Raw genomic sequence first — 20,844 nt, 5'->3', positions numbered from 1 at the left:
ACTTTAAAATGTTACCTAATTGAATGCTCTTAATGACTCCATGTGGTGTGTAATATTCCACTGTACAGATGAGGACAGGCTCAGAAAGGGTAGGAAAGGCAGCAAGTGGCAGAATAGGATCATAACCTAATTCTCTCTCACCCTCAAGTCAGAGTTCCTTCCCTCCGCTGGGTCAGTTCCTTAACTTCTTCAAAAAGTGGAGAAGAATGACCCTGTTGGATGGGAGGCAAGGAGGCTTCAATGACCTGCAATGCTTAGATGTAGGGCTGAGGGCAGGCCATGTGGAAAGGCCAGCTCGACCACAGTACTGAGCACAAACAGGTGTAAGGAAGGCTCAGAAGAGGGGTGCAAAGTGACTGCGGGTACACAAAGCCACGGTTTCAAACCTGGGGCTCACCATGGAGCTTAAGGTGCAGCCTTCAGCACTGACACTAGGAGACGAGCCTGGAGGTGGATGAGAAGACCAGAGCAGTTCACTAGCTGCTCAGAGCTTGGGCAAAAGAACCAGAAATGAAGACCAAGAAAAGAATTCAAAACAATAATTACTGATCCCAAAAGACGGTTTCATTTTATAACAACAACATTATAATCTCATTGAATCCTCTTAAAAACCATGAGGTAGGTACCACTATTCCAATTCTATATGTGAGGAAACTAACACTGCAGTAACCTGTGAGGTCACTCACCGAGTGGTGGACCCCAACCCAGGTCCAGCTCTGTCTCTCTTTCCCCCTTTGTGACAAGTGTGTAGGCTTCTATCAGCCCTTGAAGAGCCCACTCACTTTGTGCTGCTCTCTCCCCACGTCTAATTCTGCTCTCTGACAGCAAGTTCAGCGATTTCAAGAGCCACTTCCAACATGTGAAAGGAAGAGGGAGCAATGACCCATCTTGTGCGGGCTTCAGTCAGGACTCCTGGAAGGCGCTTCCCGGGCCCGTCTGGGGAAGCCTGGAGCTGGGGCAGCCAGTGCTCTCGGTAGGTCGGGGTTTGGGGTGGAAAGGGCACTCCTATACGTGTCTGGCCAGCTCTGTTAAAAGCTGCAGCCGTGGAGGAGGGTAACCTAGTGAAGAGATTAGGGGTGATAAAGGTAAGCCCTGGGCTTTCTTGATGTAGAAGCAGGTGGCAATGTATAGTCAAAATCACAAGCTTCCACGCTAAGGGAATGAGACACAAGGAAGTACAGCAATGCAGAAAATAATTTAAAAGTTTAGGCCTCTACTAGTCGTGGAAAATCCCCAAAGGCTCGAAGCTAACCCATAAACATGTGTCTGAGTAGGAGGGCGGCATTCACCTTGGACTCTCACGCCCTCTCTCGCTGCCTTAATGCTTTGCCAGAGGAGCCAGGGCACTGCTCACTCGGAAATTTTATTTTCCCAGAAACTCCTAGAAGGCAGTTTCTGAAAGAGAAGCTCCCCCAAACCAATGCAAACCCAAGAACTCTGGATGTTGTTTATGAGAATATACATTTTTGGTGTCAGAGGGCACCAAAACTTGATCCTCTACTCCCACCCTCTGGGAGCTGGTTTCCTGGAACACTTGCACGGCTTTGCGTGAACACAGGGTGGGTGTGCAAACACGTGCTGAAAGGAAAAATAACCAAGCCCCCCACGGAAATCAAATGAACACAAGTGGCTAAGAGGTGTGGTGCTCTTAGTCACAGTTTCGGTGCCAGATGTGGGCCCCGCCCCTGGCTGGCTCTAACCCCCGATTAATACTCTGTTCCCTCTCTCCAGCGTCCATCTTCTTTCTCCCCTTACACATTTGCTACCTTAATTAAGTGAGGTAATTTGTGAACTAAAAAGACAAAAGCTGTTTCAATTTCTTTTTTCAAAACGCACTGCCATCCACTTCCAGGGGGAGTTCGGTGCTGTGCTGGGTGTGATCTGTTCAGACGGAGCGCTGTGATCTGATCTAGCACCGAAGCGCGAACATAAGGAGCCTTAAAAACCAACCTGGCGGGACTTCCCTGGTGGCGCAGCGGTTAAGAATCCGCCTGCCAACGCAGGGGACACGGGTTCGAGCCCTGGTCCGGGAAGATCCCACATGCCGCGGAGCAACTAAGGCCGTGCGCCACAACTACTGAGCCTGCGCTCTAGAGCCCGTGCTCCACAACTAGAGAAAGCCTGCGCGTGGCAACAAAGACCCAAGGCAGCCAATAAATAAATAAATAAATAAAAAGAGAGTAACTTAAAAAAAAACAACCAACCTAGCACATGAATGTAGCGCTTTCCCATCACCAGCCCCAGATTTAGTTCAACATGTAGGCAAGTGAAAGCCTCCTAGGAGCCACAAAGCAGTTCTGGAAATGCCTCTCAGCGAGAAGGGTAGCAACAAACCCCAGCTATTCATTTTCATTATCATTCATTCATTTTCATTATCATTAAGGAATATTTATTAGGTGCCTGGGTCTGAATGTCACTTTATTAGGGGCTGACATAGTAAAAATGATCGCTCCCATACCATGCTAGAATTAAGCTCACTGCCAATTCTGTATTCAGAGGAACTCAAAGGCTATAAACACAGGACAGCTAACAGAGATCAAGACTGCCATGGGCTAAGGAGCCCTTCTTCCAGGCAAGCCTGCTGGATTTCTCTGTTCACTGTGGAAGCAGCAGGCATACGCACAGTGCATCAGTGGGGGCTGCGTCTGCGTGTGGTAACAAACATACTTAACAACTCAGGTGGGAAATCAGAACTACGTCCATTCATCCATCTATCTAATAAATACTTCTTAAGCAACTACTGTGCTAGTTACTGAGGACAAGGATGTACAGGATGGAGTCCCAGCCCTCAAAGGCAGCTCAGGGTCTGGTCAGGGAAAAAGACAAATAATCACAATACAAGATGGAAGCATAGTTGTAGAGGTAATTTAAAGTGCTACATAAGACAGAAGAGGCAAAATTCTGCCTGAGGAAAGAGTGTGTGAACTGTATGGGTAGATTTTACAGAGAAAACCCAAATGAATGGAATAGAAACACCACAGGCAGACAAGGAAGGTCATCTAAGAGCGTGACAAGTTCAAGGGACTACAAGTGGTCTGATGTGGTGGGACCAGGGTGTTCACGTGGGGATCATGAGGCTTGGGGGGGGGGCGGGGGGCAGGGCCTGCATCTGGGGAGCCGGGGAAGACATACTTTTCTCTGTTCTTCCCACTAAGTACAACTAAACACTCTGGACCTTACATAAATAGGTTCTGAAAGGTGGAGGGAAGGTGGCAGACTGGCTAGGGGCCTTGGAACCCAAAGAATGACACAGTGGCGAGTCCCCCGAGTTTCCTTTTTGCCTCTTACATCCCAGACTTGGAGCTGGAGAAGCTGACAACCTGGAAATGCCAATGGAAGCGGACAAAAAAGCCCCAACAAAACCTACTCTCGCTAGCCACAGGACCAGGAAAAGGGCAGCCTAGCAAGAGAAAAAACTTAAGACAGTAATCATTCTACTCCAGCCAGACAGCACGGTGAAAGCCCCACCCCCAACAGGAAAGGCCAAGTGGGAGTCTAGACTTTCACCCTTACAAGGCTGTAATGAAGCACCCCAACACCCCTGCCAGGTGGTGTCAAAGAAGGCCAAGTAGGAAGCTGCCCCCAATCCAAGGAATAAGTGGAGACCAAGTGCGGAGCCTGGACTTACACCCCCTCTAGCAGCAAGGAGATTCCCCCCTCCCCCCGCTGAGGTGGTGTCACGGGGAGGACTGGTGAGGTGTCAGGACTTTCACCATTACAAGGTCACCTCCACCCACAAAAAAGTTTAACATCGTGTCATCCAAGCCCTGGAAGGAGAGGAAAAAGATGGGTTGGAAAAGTACTTAAAACTTCCCAAATTTGGCAAGAGACATAAGTCTTCAGAGATTGAAGAAGCTGAGCAAACCCCAAACAAGTTAAACCCAAAGCAGTTCACCCCAGGATACATCAGAATTAGACTTTTGAAAACTAAAAACACAGAAAAAAACTTGAAAGCAGCCAGAGGAAAAACAATTTGAATGACAGCAGATTTCTCATCAGAAACCATGGAGGCCAGAGTGGTCTGTAACTACCACATTACCCAGGCGAGTGACATGATCAGAACTACACGGAGGGATGGGGAGTTATTTCTAACTTGATGTTTTATGTTAAAAAATTAAATGAAGATGTGGCACATATATACAATGGAATATTACTCAGCCACAAAAAGGAATGAAACTGAGTTATTTGTAGTGAGGTGGATGGACCTAGTGTCTGTCATACAGAGTGAAGTAAGTCAGAAAGAGAAAAACCAATACCATATGCTAACACATATATATGGAATCTAAAACAACAACAACAAAAAAGGTCATGATGAACCTAGGGACAGGACAGGAATAAAGACGCAGGCCTACTAGAGAATGGACTTGAGGACACAGGGATGGGGAAGGGTAAGCTGGGACGAAGTGAGAGAGTGGCATGGACATATATACACTACCAAATGTGAAATAGCTAGCTAGTGGGAAGCGGCCACATAGCACAGGGAGATCAGCTCGGTGCTTTGTGACCACCTAGAGGGGTGGGATAGGGAGGGTGGGAGGGAGGGAGACGTAAAAGGGAAGAGATATGGGGATATATGTATACGTATACCTGATTCACTTTGTTATAAAACAGAAACTAACACACCATCGTAAAACAATTATACTCCAATAAAGATGTTTAAAAAAAATTAAATGAGCAGAAACACACCTGGTAATTGGTATGTATTCCTTTCACCACTCATGTCTGCACTCACATGCTCCCCCCTCTTCCCTGCACCCCCTTTTAATTTTGAAGTTTTTTTTGAAACCTACAAAAACATTGAAAGAGCAAGTAATAAATGACCCTATAACTCTGACCTAGATTCATCAGTTACCTTTTAGCCGTATTTGCTTTCTCTCTCTCCCGTGCGCACGTGCACGTGCACACGATTTTGTTTGTTTATTTAATCACTTGGAAGTGAGCTGCAGACACAGTTGTCCCTTGGTATCTGCAGGTGATTGGCTCCTGGATGCCCCACGGACACCAAAATCCTGTATAAGGATGCTCAAGTTCCTTATACAAAATGGTGTAGCATTTGCATATAACCTACGCACATTCTCCCATATACTTTAAATCGTCTCTAGAATATTTATAATCCCTAATACAATGTGATTGCTATGTAAATAATTTCCAGTGCGTGGCAACTCCAAGTTTTGCTTTTGGGAACTTTCTGGAATTTTTTTTTCCAAATATTTTCAATCCGCGGTTGGTTGAATCCACATATTTGGAACCTGTGGATACGAAACCTGCAGATGCAGAGGGATGACTATCAATCACAACATTTCATCCCTAAATTCTTTAATATGCATTTCCTAAGAATAAAGACATTCTCTTATCTAACTATAATATCTTTATCACACCTCAGAAAATTAATATTAATCCAATAATATAATCGAATTTGCAGTCCATGTTTGAATTTCCTGAATTGCCCGTCAAATGTCTTTTATAGCGGTTTGGATTTTCCCCCTTAATCCAAGATGTAATCAAGAATCATGCACTACATTTCATAGTTGTCTCCTCGGTCACATTTTGAAACAGTACTCTTGCCTTCTGCACTTCTCCTGACACTGACTGAAGTATACAAACCAGCTTGTCTGGTGGAAAGAATGTCCTATATTCTGAATTTGGCTGTTTCCTCGTGATTAGATTTAGGTTAAACTTCTGTGGCAGGAAGACTACACAGCTGACGTGCACTTCTTAACATCAGGAGGCGCACACGGTGCCATGCTCCTCAACCACTGACAGCGCTGAAGTGTGAAAGGCGACAGCAGACCTCTCCATCCCAAAGGTAGCATTTCCCCCTTCGTAATTAATACATAGTCTGTGGGGTAACATTTTGAGGCCTTGTGAAAATACTGTTCCCTAAGCACTACTTACCTAATGGTTTTAGCATCTATTGATGATACCTGCCTGAAATCAAGTATTACATTGGGAACTGCAAAACAGTAAGAATTGCATTTTTACAAGATCACTCTAGTAGAGATCAAGAGGCCATTTAGAAGAATAAAATGGAGTGACCGGGTAAATGGTCGTGCCATTAACACTCCCAGAGAGGGGATACAGAAGGAGTAGGCCTGGGACAGGGTGGGAGAGATGGTGTTTAGTTTGGGACATGCTGAATATGAGCTGATTGTGTGACATCCTATCAAGAGATGTGCAAGTGGTACGTGTGTGTACTTGCATGTGTGTGTCTATATGTACATATGCTTATATATGTATGTGTGTGCATATGGCATCATCTAGGGATAATGTGATATGTTATGCTGAGACAGAAGAAAATACTTCCCAGGATGAATCTTAAGAGACTCTCAGAATTTAACCATAGGTGACGGAGAGAGCCCAGCAAAAGAAACTGAGAAGGCTCACGGGGGTGGGAGAAGGCTATAAAGATATAGAGACTCGGCTTCAAGAAAAAGGGTGTAGGTAGAAAGAGAGAGATGTTAATAGTGGGTAGGTCAGACAAAATATGGCTTGCAAAGTTTCCAGAGGATTACTCATACTTAGGACACAGCCAGAGGTCTCGGAGCTATGCCAGTGAGTTGGTGGAGATGGGGACTAATCACCAGAGGCAGAGGAGTAACAGTGAGGGTGGGGTCCAGAGGTGTGTGTCCCCTAAGGGGTTAAGACCGCTGTTGATTACTCACTCCCAACAAGTATTAATTGGGAGCCCACATGTCTGTTGGTGCTGGGATATCCTTGTTCTTCTCTAGTGAAGAATGATGCATCAGACAAATAAACACCTAACACAGTAGGAGGTGGTACATGCTCTGAAGAAATATAAAGCAGGGTACGGGCGATAGAGGGTGATAGGGCAGGATTTTATATGCAGTGGTCAGGGAAGGACTTTCTAATGTGATGTTTGAGCCAAGACCTGGAGGAAAGGAACGAGCCCTGCAGGCAAGGAGAACAGCAAGTGCAAAGGCCCTGGGTGCCTGAGAGGCAGAGGGACCTCAAGCAGGCCAGGCTGGCAGAGCAGAGTGAGCAAAGAGAAGAGTGGGAGGAGATGCCATAAGAGGGGGAGCCGCAGAGGGCCTTGCAGGACTTTGGACTTTACCCTGTTCTCAAGTGGAAATAGAGGGAATGAAACGGGGAGAAGAAATAAAGCAGGATTGTGCCTGTCAACCGTGCTGTTGACAAAAAGGCTCCTGAGGGTAACGTAAATAAAAAGATCTGCTGCAAATGGTTTCCTTGTTTTTCCCCTGCTGTTTGCACAGCATGCTGGGAATTACCTTACTTGAGCTTCTTAGTACCTGCTATTTCCTACACTTTATAAAGGAGAACTGACTTGCCTGGGATCACATCTTAATTAACTGCAGAACGAAGACCAGAGTCTGGTTCTTCTGATTCTAAAATTCAGATCTTTTAATTTATGTGTATTTCAGCATAAGCCAGGTAGGAGGAGGGGTGGGAGTGGGTCAGAGAAAAGATACTTCTCTGATCAAGCATCTTTTAAAAAAAAAATTGATAGTTACAAAAAAATAACAGTGATTTTAATCTGATCTTTTACATTTTGCTTTCTTCTCCTGGCTATTCCTCCGGAAAGAAATGCTGCCTTGTCATTTGCTCTAATACTGGCAATGGGATAGAAGGGAGGACTTCAGATATAACCTCAGGAAATGTCAAGGGGCACACATTTTCCCATCCCTTTTCCCATCAACACTCTCTCAAAGGGGTCAACATAGCAGAAGAGGGAGTCACCGTATAATCAAACTCCTTCCAAAGTTAACTGAGTCTTTTGCCACATCCCGTGGCCCGAGCACAGAAGTTTGTCACACAGCTCCAGGCAGTTCATTAACTCTGCCAGACTGACCACAGACATGGTGCAAGGCCATATGAGAGGCAGGCAAGGCAAGCTTTGCCCAGCATTGGAGGCAAGGGGTCATAAGCTGTCTGTACTCAATCATTTTATATGCAGCAGCCTCAACTGTCTTAGAAATTCATCATCAACTCTTGAATCACGTGGATAGGACTATCCTGTACTTCAGAACTCCTGGCGAGAAGAGAGTAACAATATTCTACGCCATCACTAAAAATGTAAAGGGGAATGATGCCAGCAGCCCTTGGTCCAGTGTTTCTCCAAGTGTGGTTCCAGAACCACACTTGCATTAGAAAGTCTCTGGAGGGCAAGAATCTCTATGTAATGCAGATTCCAGAGCTTCAAGAATTTCAATCTTTAGTCAGCTCTTCAAGGAGGCTGGTGCCAATAAAATTTGAAAACCATTGTTTCCCTAGTCCAAAAGGCAGGGGAAAGGTGACACTGCAGATGAGAAAGTAAGAATTTTTATTTGCTCATTCTCCACCACGAGGGGCTAAGTGACTAAAAAGTACACCTAGTAAGGACTTGATAATTTTTCTGAACAGCTAACTCAAAATTGCAACTCTGATGGCTGTGTAGGTGTCCAAATTGTGTACAAATTGGTAGAGTTTAATCTCCTGAGCTCCTTTCGGGATCACTGCTTCGAGGTGCAAAGTATGTACTTTTGAGAGTCAGAGGATCAGGGCTTTTTGCCATCTTCCTCACACCCTGGCGAGGGCCTCATTCAGTGGGATGGATTCCACACCCTGCTGTTTGTATTCGGGCCTGGCAACACACTCAGTGGAAGGCGGCTACAGAAATGTAGTCCTTGGTCTTAGCACACAGCAGGTGAGGAGCACAGAGGTTGGCTGTGTCACTGATGTGTAAGGGTTTACAACAGCATTAGGGGAATGATTTTTCTTGGGATTCCATATTCAGGCAGAGGAGGAGCCCTTAACCTGGGGCACACTATACCAGCTTTAGAGTATCTATGAATCCCTGGAAACTGTGTGCTGAATTTCGGGTACTTGCTTGGGCAACTGTCTAGTGAGAGGATGTGTAAGATTTTCCAAGGAGCATCAATGGCACACCCACACACACAAAATCAAGAACCTCTGGTTTAACTAAGCGTTATTAGGACAGAAGTGAAAAGGTGCCCATGGCCTTCAAGCCAGCAGACAGGAGCAGCAACTTGGAAGCAATTTTAATAGAGGGCTTAAAAATGATGGAGCTACTCTCACATACAACCCCTCCCCACTAACTTTCACCTTTCCCCACCAACTGTAGTTCCTGATCTAACACTGTTTTCAATTTTAATATTTACAAAGTTGAAATTCTGAAAGTACATCAAGCTATCATCATGAAATTCCTCTGTCAATAAGAATCATTAGACCATGACCTTCAGGAATTAGCATGGGGTTCGGAGCCAGAAGACCTGGAGTGGATCTACCTCTGTCTTTTAGTGGTGCTGTGACCTTGGGCAAGTCACATGACCCCTCTGAGCCTCAGTATTCTCATTGGCAAAATAGCAATTATACAATTTGCCGTGATGACTCCTAGCATTAAAGTGAAAGTGCTCTGCCATCTGCTAGAAGCTCTGGTTAATAAGCTTTTGGCACTGTTACTGTTTTAACTTTTTTTTCTGTGCCATCCTCCTTCTGAAGAGAACAGCGTGGGTGTGGAGTCAAATGCTGAGAGCTAACTGGGGTTGACTTCCATTTTTTGTCTTTCTGTTTTTATCTGTTATACCAAAATGCCTGCAAAAATAACCTGCAATGTTGACCATTAACCAAAGAGTTGTGTCAACAGTCCAGGGACTGGCCATGACAATGAAAACCAGAACTAAGTTCATGTGAATCAAAGAAAGAGCTTGGGTGATGGGGTATGGGGAAGGGATCATGCACTCTAGGGCAAGCACGGGTCCAAACTGACAGGCAGAAAATGTGCTTCATCCATATCCTGTTTTGGCACTTGGGCTGTCACCCCCAACCCAAACCATCAGGGAAGCCAACTACCAGGAATGAATGTCAAAAATGGAGACCCAAGGATGCTAACCTTTTCCTTTGCAGAAGTGCAAGCTGCTCCAGAATCTTCAACCTTGACCCACTGATGGTGAAAGAGACTCAAGACTGGGAGAAAAAAGTCACTGCACAATCTTGCATGGCATGAATATCAACAGGTACAGTGAATTCCAGAAGGCTAAAATATCAGGGGTCAAATATTTTGAATTTGGCCTTCCAAGTTTCTCTTTGACATGTATGCCAGCCATGTTTGTATCTGCCTTTCACACCATAGCCCAGCCTAATACTCCAGATCAGTCAATTATCATTCCAATATACACTCCTTGCTGAAGCATCCACATATACACCTTTTTGAAGCCCCATAATCAATACAACTAAGTCATCTGTTTAGATACAAGCTCCAAATCACCTTTGCCCTTCTGCAAATAACATCCTACTAGGCTGAAGGATTTTAAATCACTGCCATCATCAGATATCTATCAGGGCTCCCCATGAGTATGTAATTCTTTAGGATTTTTATCGTTTAAGTAAAATTAGTGCGTAGTGTCAACAAGTGACTTTTTTAAAATTTCATTTATTTATTATTTTTGTCTGCGTTGGGTTTTCGTTGCTGTGCGTGGGCTTTCTCTAGTTGCAGTCAGCGGGGGTTACTCTTTGTTGTGGTGCACAGGCTTCTTATTGCGGTGGCTTCTCTTGTTGCAGAGCACGGGCTCCAGGTGCATGGGCTTCAGTAGTTGCAGCACACAGGCTCAGTAGTTGTGGCTCACAGGCTCCAGAGCACAGGCTCAGTAGTTGTGGCACACAGGCTTAGTTGCTCCGTGGCATGTGGGATCTTCCCAGACCAGGGCTCGAACCCGTGTCCCCTGCATTGGTAGGCGGATTCTTAACCACTGCGCCACCAGGGAAGTCGCCTCAACAAGTGACTTTATTAACTCCTTTACTTCACTTATCTTGCAAAGATGTTAGCCTTGGATATCTCAGACATGTTGAGAACTAATTATTAAATGAAAGTGAATACCTATTACACTTTTTAGATATTAAATTGTATCAAGAACCTGTATCAGGAAGATTACTTTTGATGGTCTGTTCAAGAGAGCTCCCTGTTGGATTCTTCTTTGGATTCAGCAATGAATACGCTCAGAACATACAACTCCTTCTAGAGTCTATTTTAGGATTAGTCAGCAACTGGACAAGGAAGAGGTTCTATGCTAGTCACTGACCACTGACACAGGAAGACACACTTCTGATGACCTACATCAGCAGTAAGAGAGATGAGGATGCTGACATCTATCAGAAAGGCAACATAAAATGCCAAGGAGTGACGTGCCCAGCTGGTCTTCCCCTGAGATGAAAGAGAAGATTCCTGAGGCCATATGCCTAACACGATTTTCTCTCAGCTTCAAATCTAGGGATCAGGTTAGCTCTAATCCTGGAACACATGTTTTACCATGGTGTTTTTTTTTTTAAAGATTTATTTTTATTTATTTATTTTGGCTGCGCCGGATCTTAGTTACAGCACACGGGATCTTTTAGTTGCAGCATGCAGACTTCTTAGTTGCAGCATGCATGCAGGATCTAGTTCCTCGACCAGGGATTGAACCCAGGACTCCTGCACTGGGAGCATGGAGTCTTACTCACTGGACCACCAGGAAAGTCCCTACCATGGTGTTTATCAAATACCATTTAAACTTGGGATTCAACTACAGTTAAATGGTAACATTCCTGTGCTGAGGATACATCATCTCAGACAGGCGGAGTTCTCTTTCTCTGCTTCTTTAAAAAAAAAAAAAAAGTTATGCTGTACATCTGAAACTAATATAATGTATGTCAATTACATCTCAATTAAAAAGAAAAGGGAAATAAAAAAAACTAGCTCTTTCATCCAAAAACATCTATGTATCTGAAAAAGCCAAGTGGACCACACTAACAGCTGTGAGAGTGAGCACCTGAGAGAAGCACGAGCCCGAGGGCCCTGGGTGGACTGGAGAGGTGGGCAAACGGCAGGCCTTTGGGAGGCCTTTTCTTTTTTTCTTTTTTATAAATTTATTTATTTATTTATTTATTTGTGGCTGTGTTGGGTCTTCGTTGCTGCGTGTGAGCTTTCTCTAGTTGCGGTGAGCGGGGGCTACTCTTCGTTGTGGTGCGCAGGCTTCTCATTGCAGTGGCTTCTCTTGTTGGGAGCACGGGCTCCAGGCGCCGGGCTTCAGTAGTTGTGGCTCGTGGGCTCTAGAGCTCAGGCTCAGTAGTTGTGGCGCACGGGCTTAGTTGCTCCGCGGCATGTGGGATCTTCCCAGACCAGGGCTCGAACCCGTGTCCCCTGCATTGGCAGGCGGATTCTTACCCACTGCGCCATCAGGTAAGTCCCGAGGGAGGCCTCTTCTGAGCTGCTGCCAGAAAGGGGAGCTGGTCAGATCCTGTCCAAACTTCTTTGGCTCACAGGAACAGCTGTTCAGAGACTACCACACAGACCTTCTAGCAACTCCCAAGTGGACTGGAGCACATGGGAAACGGCCGAGGCCCAGGTGAGGATCTGCTCTCACCCTAGCCCCACCCAAACTCATAATCTACACAGAACCCTTTGAGACAGAATGTCTCGGACCATGGATGGACCTAGAGATTCTCATACAGAGTGAAGTAAGTCAGAAAGAGAAAAACAAATATCGTATATTAACGCATATATGTGGAATCTAGAAAAATGGTACAGATGAACTGGTTTGCAAGGCAGAAACAGAGACACAAATGTAGAGAACAAATGTACGGACACCAAGGGGGGAAAGCGGGGCCGGGGGCGAGGGGGGATGGGGGGATGAATTGGGAGATTGGGATTCACATATATACACTAATATGTATAAAATAGATAACTAGTAAGAACCTGCTGTATAAAAAAACAAATAAATTAAATTTAAAAAAAAGAATGTCTCGGACATTGTAACACTTCACTTAAAAGCAAAACAAATGACATTTCCTTGAAGCCTACAATTTTGTCATCTTCAATCTTTGTAAGTTTTACAAAAGGGGGGGGTCGGTGGCAATTCAGCCTCAAACTAGACCCTCTTCTGCTCTGGAATCACCAGTATCCCCGCTGGTGAACATTTCTGTCTCTTGGCAAGCTGCCCCAAAATAAAAAAAAAAAATTATTCCCAACCCAGCCACTCACTTGTTTTGTTTTAAGAGAGGTTAAAAACAAAAATACATTACCATGGAGAGGGCAAGCTAATAAAATAGTAGTCCCATTAATATACAACCAAAAGGGGAACAATTTTAACAGAGTACCATGTTGGCTAGTGGTTCTTTGAGTCAGTAATTTTCAGCAATTGTTTTTTAATCCAAGGGTAGGGAGGAAAGTGAAATTAAGAAGGATTTTATTTACTGAAAGATAGTTCCTGATCAAAAAAAAAAAAGGTTATGAAGAACCTAGGGGCAGGACAGAATTAAAGACACAGACGTAGAGAATGGACTTGAGGACACCGGGAGGGGGAAGGGTAAGCTGGGACGAAGTTAGAGAGTGGCATGGACTAATATATACTACCAAACGTAAAATAGATAGCTAGTGGGAAGCAGCCACATAGCACAGGGAGATTAGCTTGGTGCTTTGTGACCACCTAGAGGGGTGGGATAGGGAGGGTAGGAGGGAGACTCAAGAGGGAGGAGATATGGAGATATATGTATATGTATAGCTGATTCACTTTGTTATAAAGCAGAAACTAACACACCATTGTAAAGCAATTATACTCCAATAAAGATGCTTAAAAAAAACAAAAAGAAAGATAGTTCCTGTTCCCAAACACTGGTTTTCACAGAACTTAATGAGATATATATATATATTAAAAGTTGCTTTCAGATTCACAAGATGGTAGATCCAAGCTAATGTCCTCACTCTTAACTGCAAATAATACTGCCTATATTTCAAAAGCATGAACAATACATCATCTCATTTATCTCCAAATTAACTGTGGGGTAGATAAGAATTTTATTTTTTAAAAATTTATTTTATTGAAGCATAGTTGGTTTACAATGTTGTGTTATTTTCTGGTGTACAGCAAAGTGATTCAGTTATACATACATATAATAGTTTGCACCTGCTAATTCCCAATCCATCCCTCCCCCACCTCCCTCCCCACCTTGGCAACCACAGTCTGTTCTCTCTGTGAGTCTTCTTCTGTTTCATAGATAAGTTCATTTGTGTCATATTTTAGATTCCACATATAAGCGATATCATATGGTATTTGCCTTTCTCTTTCTGACTTACTTCACTTAGTATGATAATCTCTAGGTCCATCCATGTTGCTGCAAATGGCATTATTTCATTCTTTTTTATGGCTGAGTAGTATTCCATTGTCTGTATGTATACACACACACACACACACACACACACACACCCACATCCATTTAGGTTGTTTCCATGTTAGATAAGAATTTTATAAAAGTAGAATTTGAGTTCAGAAAAGTTAAGTGAGTTACCCAAAATCACCATGTTCTTAAGTGGCAGAATAAAGCCTAAAACCCTATTGTCTAATATAACAGCCACCATCCACATATGACTACTTAAATTAAAATTAATTAAAATTAAATTAAATTAAATTAAAAATTCAGCTCTTCACTCAAGCCAGCCACATTTAAGCACTCAATAGCACATGTGACTAGTGGCTAGTGTTATAGAATATTTCTATCATCACTGAAAGTGCTATTGGACAGGGCTGGTATAAAGGCTAGTTCTTTTGAATTCATGGTAACATGGGGGAAAAGATGCCACGGCACCTCAGTATTTAATAAAGATGGACTGAGAGTGACAAAGTTAAATCATAGCCTCTTTCTTATTACAAGAAATTCTGAGGTCTGAGGAGGTTGGTTTACCTTCTCAGGGGTTAAGAACACCAAAAGTTACATTTAAAAGAGCTTCACCAAAATAGATTTTTATCCATATGTAACTCAGGAAAGAGAATCTTGAAACTCAGTTTGTACATTTAATCAAGAATAATATAAGAAATAATTCCCAAGTTACAAATAGCAAAAATATTATTATTCAGAATTTTAGCTACAGAGGAAAAGAGATCACAATAATTAATCCTGACACTTCCAGCCATTAAATAACCTTCTATCAGAGTTTAGAAGAAATTTCTTGTTGGTGCAGAGACTGCTACAGTCAGATGAACAGGAGATTTTCAGCTAACGTGGGGCCGGTCAAATGACAGCTTAGGTTAGCTACCAGTGCTGCAACTGGGCCGCACTGTCTCTGTGCAGCACTTGGCTAATGCCAACAGCTGAAGCGTGACAAAGGGATCAAACCGTAGAATTGAAGGGTTGGGGAATCAAGATGTGGTGAAGTTTATTAAAAATAGAGCTGCGGGAACTCCATTACACGAGGACATTTTTTTTCCAGTTTCAGGGTGAGAACACAGGGCCTACTAGCAGATATATAAATCAGTCAAAACTAGCTGGCCAACTGGCTCACTTTCTCACTCAGCAACATGTCTGAGGGCCTCTCAGGGGCCAGACAGTTTGAGAGGCCTCTGGATTGACAGCGGCTGCCCTCTCTGAGTTGTGTTGCCCTCACACCCTTAGGATTTTCCCAACCACTGAGAAGTAAGTGTCACCAATGGCAGTGGCTGAGTGCACAGAAACACCATTTAAAATGAAAAAAACAAGCTCACCCAAGAAACGGAGAAAGATCCTTAATCTACTGGACAAACATAATGATTTCCTCATGTTTGCCAAGGTACCAAGGTTTTCCTACTACATGCACATGGGGCAATAATGGACTGGTAAGGGGTAACTGGAGCATTAGAAATATGCTACTCTCTGCTTTTTCTCAAGGATTCACAATGGAATAACAAAAGTTGAGAAGAAACAGACAAATGAGATTCTTCTCTCATATCTAGAAAGATTATAGGAGACTTTTTTCTCATTTGTTTGGGTCAGGAGAACTTCCAGGTTTTCCTTTAAAAGGTTATTCCTCTGCAGCAGCTCTCATTGCCAGAATGTTTTTCTTCATTTTCACCTTAACCTTATGGCTTGTACACTTTAAATGTCAAAGAGAAAGGCTGTGGGGAAAGCTCTGTTTGAGAACAAAGTGTACCACACATGACCCACCTCTTCTATGAATCTGCATCCTAGATACAGCAGCATTCCTTAATCTTGTACTTAAACACCAGCTTCCTATCTGTGCCATCTCTCCTCTCCCTCAAGATATGCAGAGCTTTAGACATCATTAAAGAAAGCTAAGGGCCTGGGATATGTAATCCTTTGCTATCTGGCACTCTGCGTTTGGTAGGGTTTAAGTAGTGTTAAATTCGAGACATGTTTACATGATGAGAAAGAAGGATTCTGGGAAATGATCCTATTTAAAAACACATCAGAAACCAACTTCTATATTCCATAGTTTAGATGCCATGAACAGAGCATATCAAGTAGCAGAAAGAGGTGTATGCGAATTGAGGGATTCTTTAATCCCCTGAATTCTATGGGAAGGCCATAGCCCAACTTTGAACACTATGCAAAAACACGAATGACCCTGACAGCAAGGTAGCTACTGAAAACATCATGTCCTACAGATATGATGTCAGAACTGGAAGCCAGCCACACATGGGAGCTGCATGTGAGTGTTCTCTGAAACGAGGTGGGTGGGTTCTTCCTAGAGCTACAGAAAGATTGGGACGAGAAGAATTTGATAAGAGATATTATCAGAAATGATGAGGCAGAATATAGCCATGCTCCTTTCCTCTGGTTTGAAGGTCCTAATTACTTCCTAAGTTGTACAACAAACTTAAACATAAAGGCACTTTTCAGAAACTCCTCAGGCCAGCAAGATGGAAATCAAAATGGGCACTTCAAACCAGATGTTATCTTTTCAGGTCTCCAAATCTCCAATAATCAACAAACGGCTGATCAATTATGATTTGCCCCCAGCACTACTCATATTTTTTTTTGAAAGACATGAGTGAAGGGTGAGATGTGGAATTGCTGGGGATGTCAGGGAGGCAGAGAATGTTGGAGACTATAATGGGAGTTGGGGTAGCGGCGAGGGGCTGTGGTGAGGAAGCGGTGCTACTCAGAGGGTGAGGGGCTGGGGAAAAAAAGAGCCTCATCTTTGGGAACTTAGGGCCCTATCTGCACATCAGCAGGCATGCTGATAAGCAGGGAACTTCACACCTGAAACTCTTCCCAGGCCTCAACACTCTCTCTCATAATCTAAGAGTTTGCTTCCTACTTTCTTCACTAGAAAAGCTGGAAACCAAACTGTGCCCATAGTTGAAGGTGGCTTGTTGTATGAGGGAAGATGCAATATTCTCACAGAAGCAGGGCATTTCTATTCCTATAAGAAGGTCAATTATTCTCACTTCACAGATACAGAGAACCACCCAAAGCACATAATTAGATATTCAGAATATTTCAGAACCTGGGCTCCTGACAGAACAGGAGTGTTGTTTCAAATTCCATGCCCAGAATTCCAACAAGTTTGCAATAGAGTGGTATCTGTGTCTGTCTTTCATCCTCTCCCTCTTTCTTTCTCACACACACACACACACACACACACACACACACACACACACACACACACACACTCCACTTTACAAATGGCTGTCTTCATTCATTCATTCAGTACCAGGTACTGGGGACAGAAATATAAATAAGATACTTTCTCAAGGAGCTCACAGTCTAATTGGAGAGACAAACATATAAGCAGATAACTGCAATACTCAAGCATCATTTGTCTTCACAACACAGACTACTGTAAGAAATGCTAAGCAAGGAGACTGTACACAATAAATCTTATTAAACAGTTACCTCCAGGAGCCCCTGGTATCACAGGAAAGGCAGCAAGAAGAATGCAAGGCACTCATCCTCCGCGTGGCTTTTGGGTCCTGAACATACTACAGATCCTGAGAAGCAGCGCTAGGCTCTCAGAACTAGCACTGTAATTAGAGCCAGCGCCCCACAGGTCAACGCTGAATTGCTCTTTATCTTGTGTACGGGCAAATCTTACTACCCAGATAAACTGTTAAATGTCTTGAGGGCAAGTCCCGTGCCTTACATTTCTTTAACCTCTAGAGCACCTAGGACTACCCCAGGCAAAAAGTAGACACTAAATGCATGATGTCTTGGTGAAAGGCACGAGTAGATGTGACGCTGGGTAACTTGTTCCTCTACAAGGTTTGTACATAGATTGGCAGATCTGGAGTGTTTTGTAAAGCACAACACCGCCCTACCTGATCACATTAACTGATCCACACTTTAAAGATGGGGAGTCCTTCACTGGAAGGCCAGAGAAGAAGACGGCATATGGGTAAATTGTTTGGTAGTTAATAGCAACTTTAAAAAAGATATAAATTTGAGACTTAAGTTTCCTGGCTGACACTTAGGACAGAAATAGACCTCAGACTCCTTATACTTGCTATGAAGTTCAAGCTCTTAGACATGGACCTGGTATTACCACGATGTAAATCAAATCCCATCTTCACTTGCTTAAAAGCCTTCAATGGCTTTCCATTGTAGTTAAAACAGAACCTACCTCCTCCTCGAGGTTGACAAGGCTCTCATTCCGGCTCCGCCCACCTTGCCAATCTTAACTGGCCCCTACTCTCTCCTCACTTACCAGGCCCAGCCACAATGGCTTCCTTGATGTTTGCAAACATGCCAGGCTCTTAAATGCACTAGGCCTTTACACTTGCTTTTCCTTCTTCCTGGGCCCTCTTCCTGCTTCTGAATGACTGACTCCATCATATCCTTCAGATCTCAGCTCAAATATTTCCTCCTCAAGAAGGCCTTTCTTGACCAACTTTTCCAAAGTGATTCCATCTCATTCCTATTATTTGTTAATATACCAACCAGTTAATTTACTTCATAGCATTTACCATGTTTTGAAATAATTGTGTTTGTCTCCCTGTTTATTATATTATCAGTCTTCTAAGTACAAAACTCCTGAGAGCAGGAGTTGAACTTATCTTGCTGTATCAACAGGCACACACTAGGTACTCAAATATTTTGAATGAATGAGTGAATGAGAATTAGGAAAGTACAGTAGCAGTAGGTTAGCAGGCATTGAGTTAAGGTGAAAAACATCAGTTCTCCCACTATGACGCTAGAAGTTGTTGTATGATATATAAATTTTTACTTCATTAGGGTGTGTCCAAGTAGCAGTAACACATAAAGATAAAAGAAATGAGAGGGAGAGCCTAACTCTCTGCTGATGACTTAAAAAGAAACGTCAAAAAAAGCAAAATTTTGCTGGCTTCAGCTTCCACTCATTTTATAAGGCTATTGGTATTAAAAGCAAATTTTCTTACTTCTAACAGATTCCAAGGTTGGCTTTATTTCTCCCAAGTGATGCAGTTCTGCACCAAGCCCAGCCCTGCGATACCCCCATCAATGACTCCATTCAGGCACACTCATCCCCACGCCAGCCTTAGGGTATATCTGAGGCTCTCACTCTAAATAAAACTGGGGTTGACTCAGAATACTAGGTGGAAAAGGGCTGTCTCTTCCCAAGCACCCGAACACTAAGGCAAAACACATGCGAGAAGTGTTCTTCCTCACAGTACCCCAGCTCAAGATCTGTTCCTCCTATAAAGGGAAGTATAATAGGGCGTAGAAACCTTTTTAAACGTGCAGTTCAGAAGCTAAGGATGATTCAATGGTACGGTTAAACCTAACGCTGTTTGTTTCACTGAACTTGATCAATTAGGGCTGTTCTCTTAACTATCACTGATTGAGAGGCCCTGAACTTGGAAAAGCATGACAAAGAAAGGAGTGAAAAATGAACCCCGTAGGCCTTGTTTTCTGTTAGATGCTCCCCGTGGCATACTGGGTACACACACCGCATCCTAAAAGCAACTCTATCAAGTGCTGAGAGGGGGAGAGAGAGTGGTACTTACGCGGCATGATCCCTTGGCTCACCAGTTCCTCCCGAGTCCGGCGCTGCTGGAGCTTCAACTGCAGCACTGCATGGCAGCAAAGAGAGAGGGGAGATCAAGGCTCAGTCGGGCATTCCACCACAAAAGGCACATTTTCAAATGCAAAGAAAGCCTCGAAACAGAAGGGTGTAGTGTGAAAGAAGGATCCCCTCTAATTGTGACTGTAATTGCAGAAGTGGCCTGATACAGCACGGTTTCCGTATTCTGCTGTGGGCGGCGAGAGGAAGTTGCAAAGGGTCTTGCCGGGTGATAATAATCCACAAAGTACCAAAGTCTTGCCTCTTGCTCAAAACCTTCTACAACACTGTGTCCTCCTCCAAGACGAAAAAAAACACAAATTCTTAACTCAAAGAAAACATAATGAGGACCACCGCACAGCAGAAAAAGCTTTCTAGATGTTCTACACCTTCTTTCTGGTAGCAAATGTTTACCACCATAAGTATAGCGAGTGATCGATCAGGAAATATTGGTTATTTGTAAAATCTTTTCTTTTGTATCTAAAAATTATACCTATTTTCAGCAAGCAATGGATTTCCGTGGACCAGAAAATATTTTGCCATTAAGATAACTCTTCTCTGCCTCTTCCTCTTCACTTAGAGCCTTTTGCTGTTGACATGAAACAACAAAGCTAGGTGATTCAAAGCACATCCGGACTAAGGGAGGGTGATGGGCGTTTCTCCTATTTCTACTCTGGCAACACCACTTGATATAACAAGTTAATAGGATTTTTTTTTTTTAAAGTAAAAAGCCAATTATCTCTATTTCAAATGCCAGTGAAACCTAAAGGGTATTACCACTGCACACCATACAGAATGACAAAGGCACAGCCTCCATTCAGAGACTAAGTGAGAAAATGTCCAGAAAAGGAGGGTTAAGAGGATCTCACGGGTCAAGGGAAGTTCCCTTATATGATAAGTTTTCAATTATAAGGTCCCTGCAAGCCACATCTGAGGGGGACCTGTATCTATTAGGAACCATATTACCCTAATGTCTGCCTTTTCCATCCACAAAGCAGTTTTTAACAAGGTCTCCAAAAACTGCAGAACCGTAACTAGTCTCTCCTGACTATATCTCAAATTCAGCAGGTCCAAAACCTATC

General features: G+C 43.5%; 1 protein-coding gene across 14 annotated transcripts in view; it reads right to left on the bottom strand.

Moving 5' to 3' along the window:
• Positions 1-20,844, bottom strand: part of MRTFA (myocardin related transcription factor A) — a 201,982-nt gene that overhangs the window by 21,597 nt on the left and 159,541 nt on the right. For 13 of the 14 annotated variants that reach the window (XM_082420586.1, XM_082420582.1, XM_082420583.1 and 10 more), the window contains one exon: positions 19,707-19,772. The exons of the other annotated variant lie outside the window; for it this stretch is intronic. In XM_082420586.1, the coding sequence (XP_082276712.1) occupies positions 19,707-19,772 (66 nt within the window). The remainder of the gene's footprint in view (positions 1-19,706; positions 19,773-20,844) is intronic. 14 annotated transcript variants of the gene reach the window in all.

The sequence above is a fragment of the Balaenoptera physalus genome (genome assembly GCF_965194825.1).
Source record: "Balaenoptera physalus genome assembly, chromosome: 13".
Classification (NCBI taxonomy): Eukaryota; Metazoa; Chordata; class Mammalia; order Artiodactyla; family Balaenopteridae; genus Balaenoptera; species Balaenoptera physalus.
The sequence above is the reverse complement of the archived record's forward strand: the minus strand, read 5'-3'. Positions and strand labels throughout refer to the sequence as shown.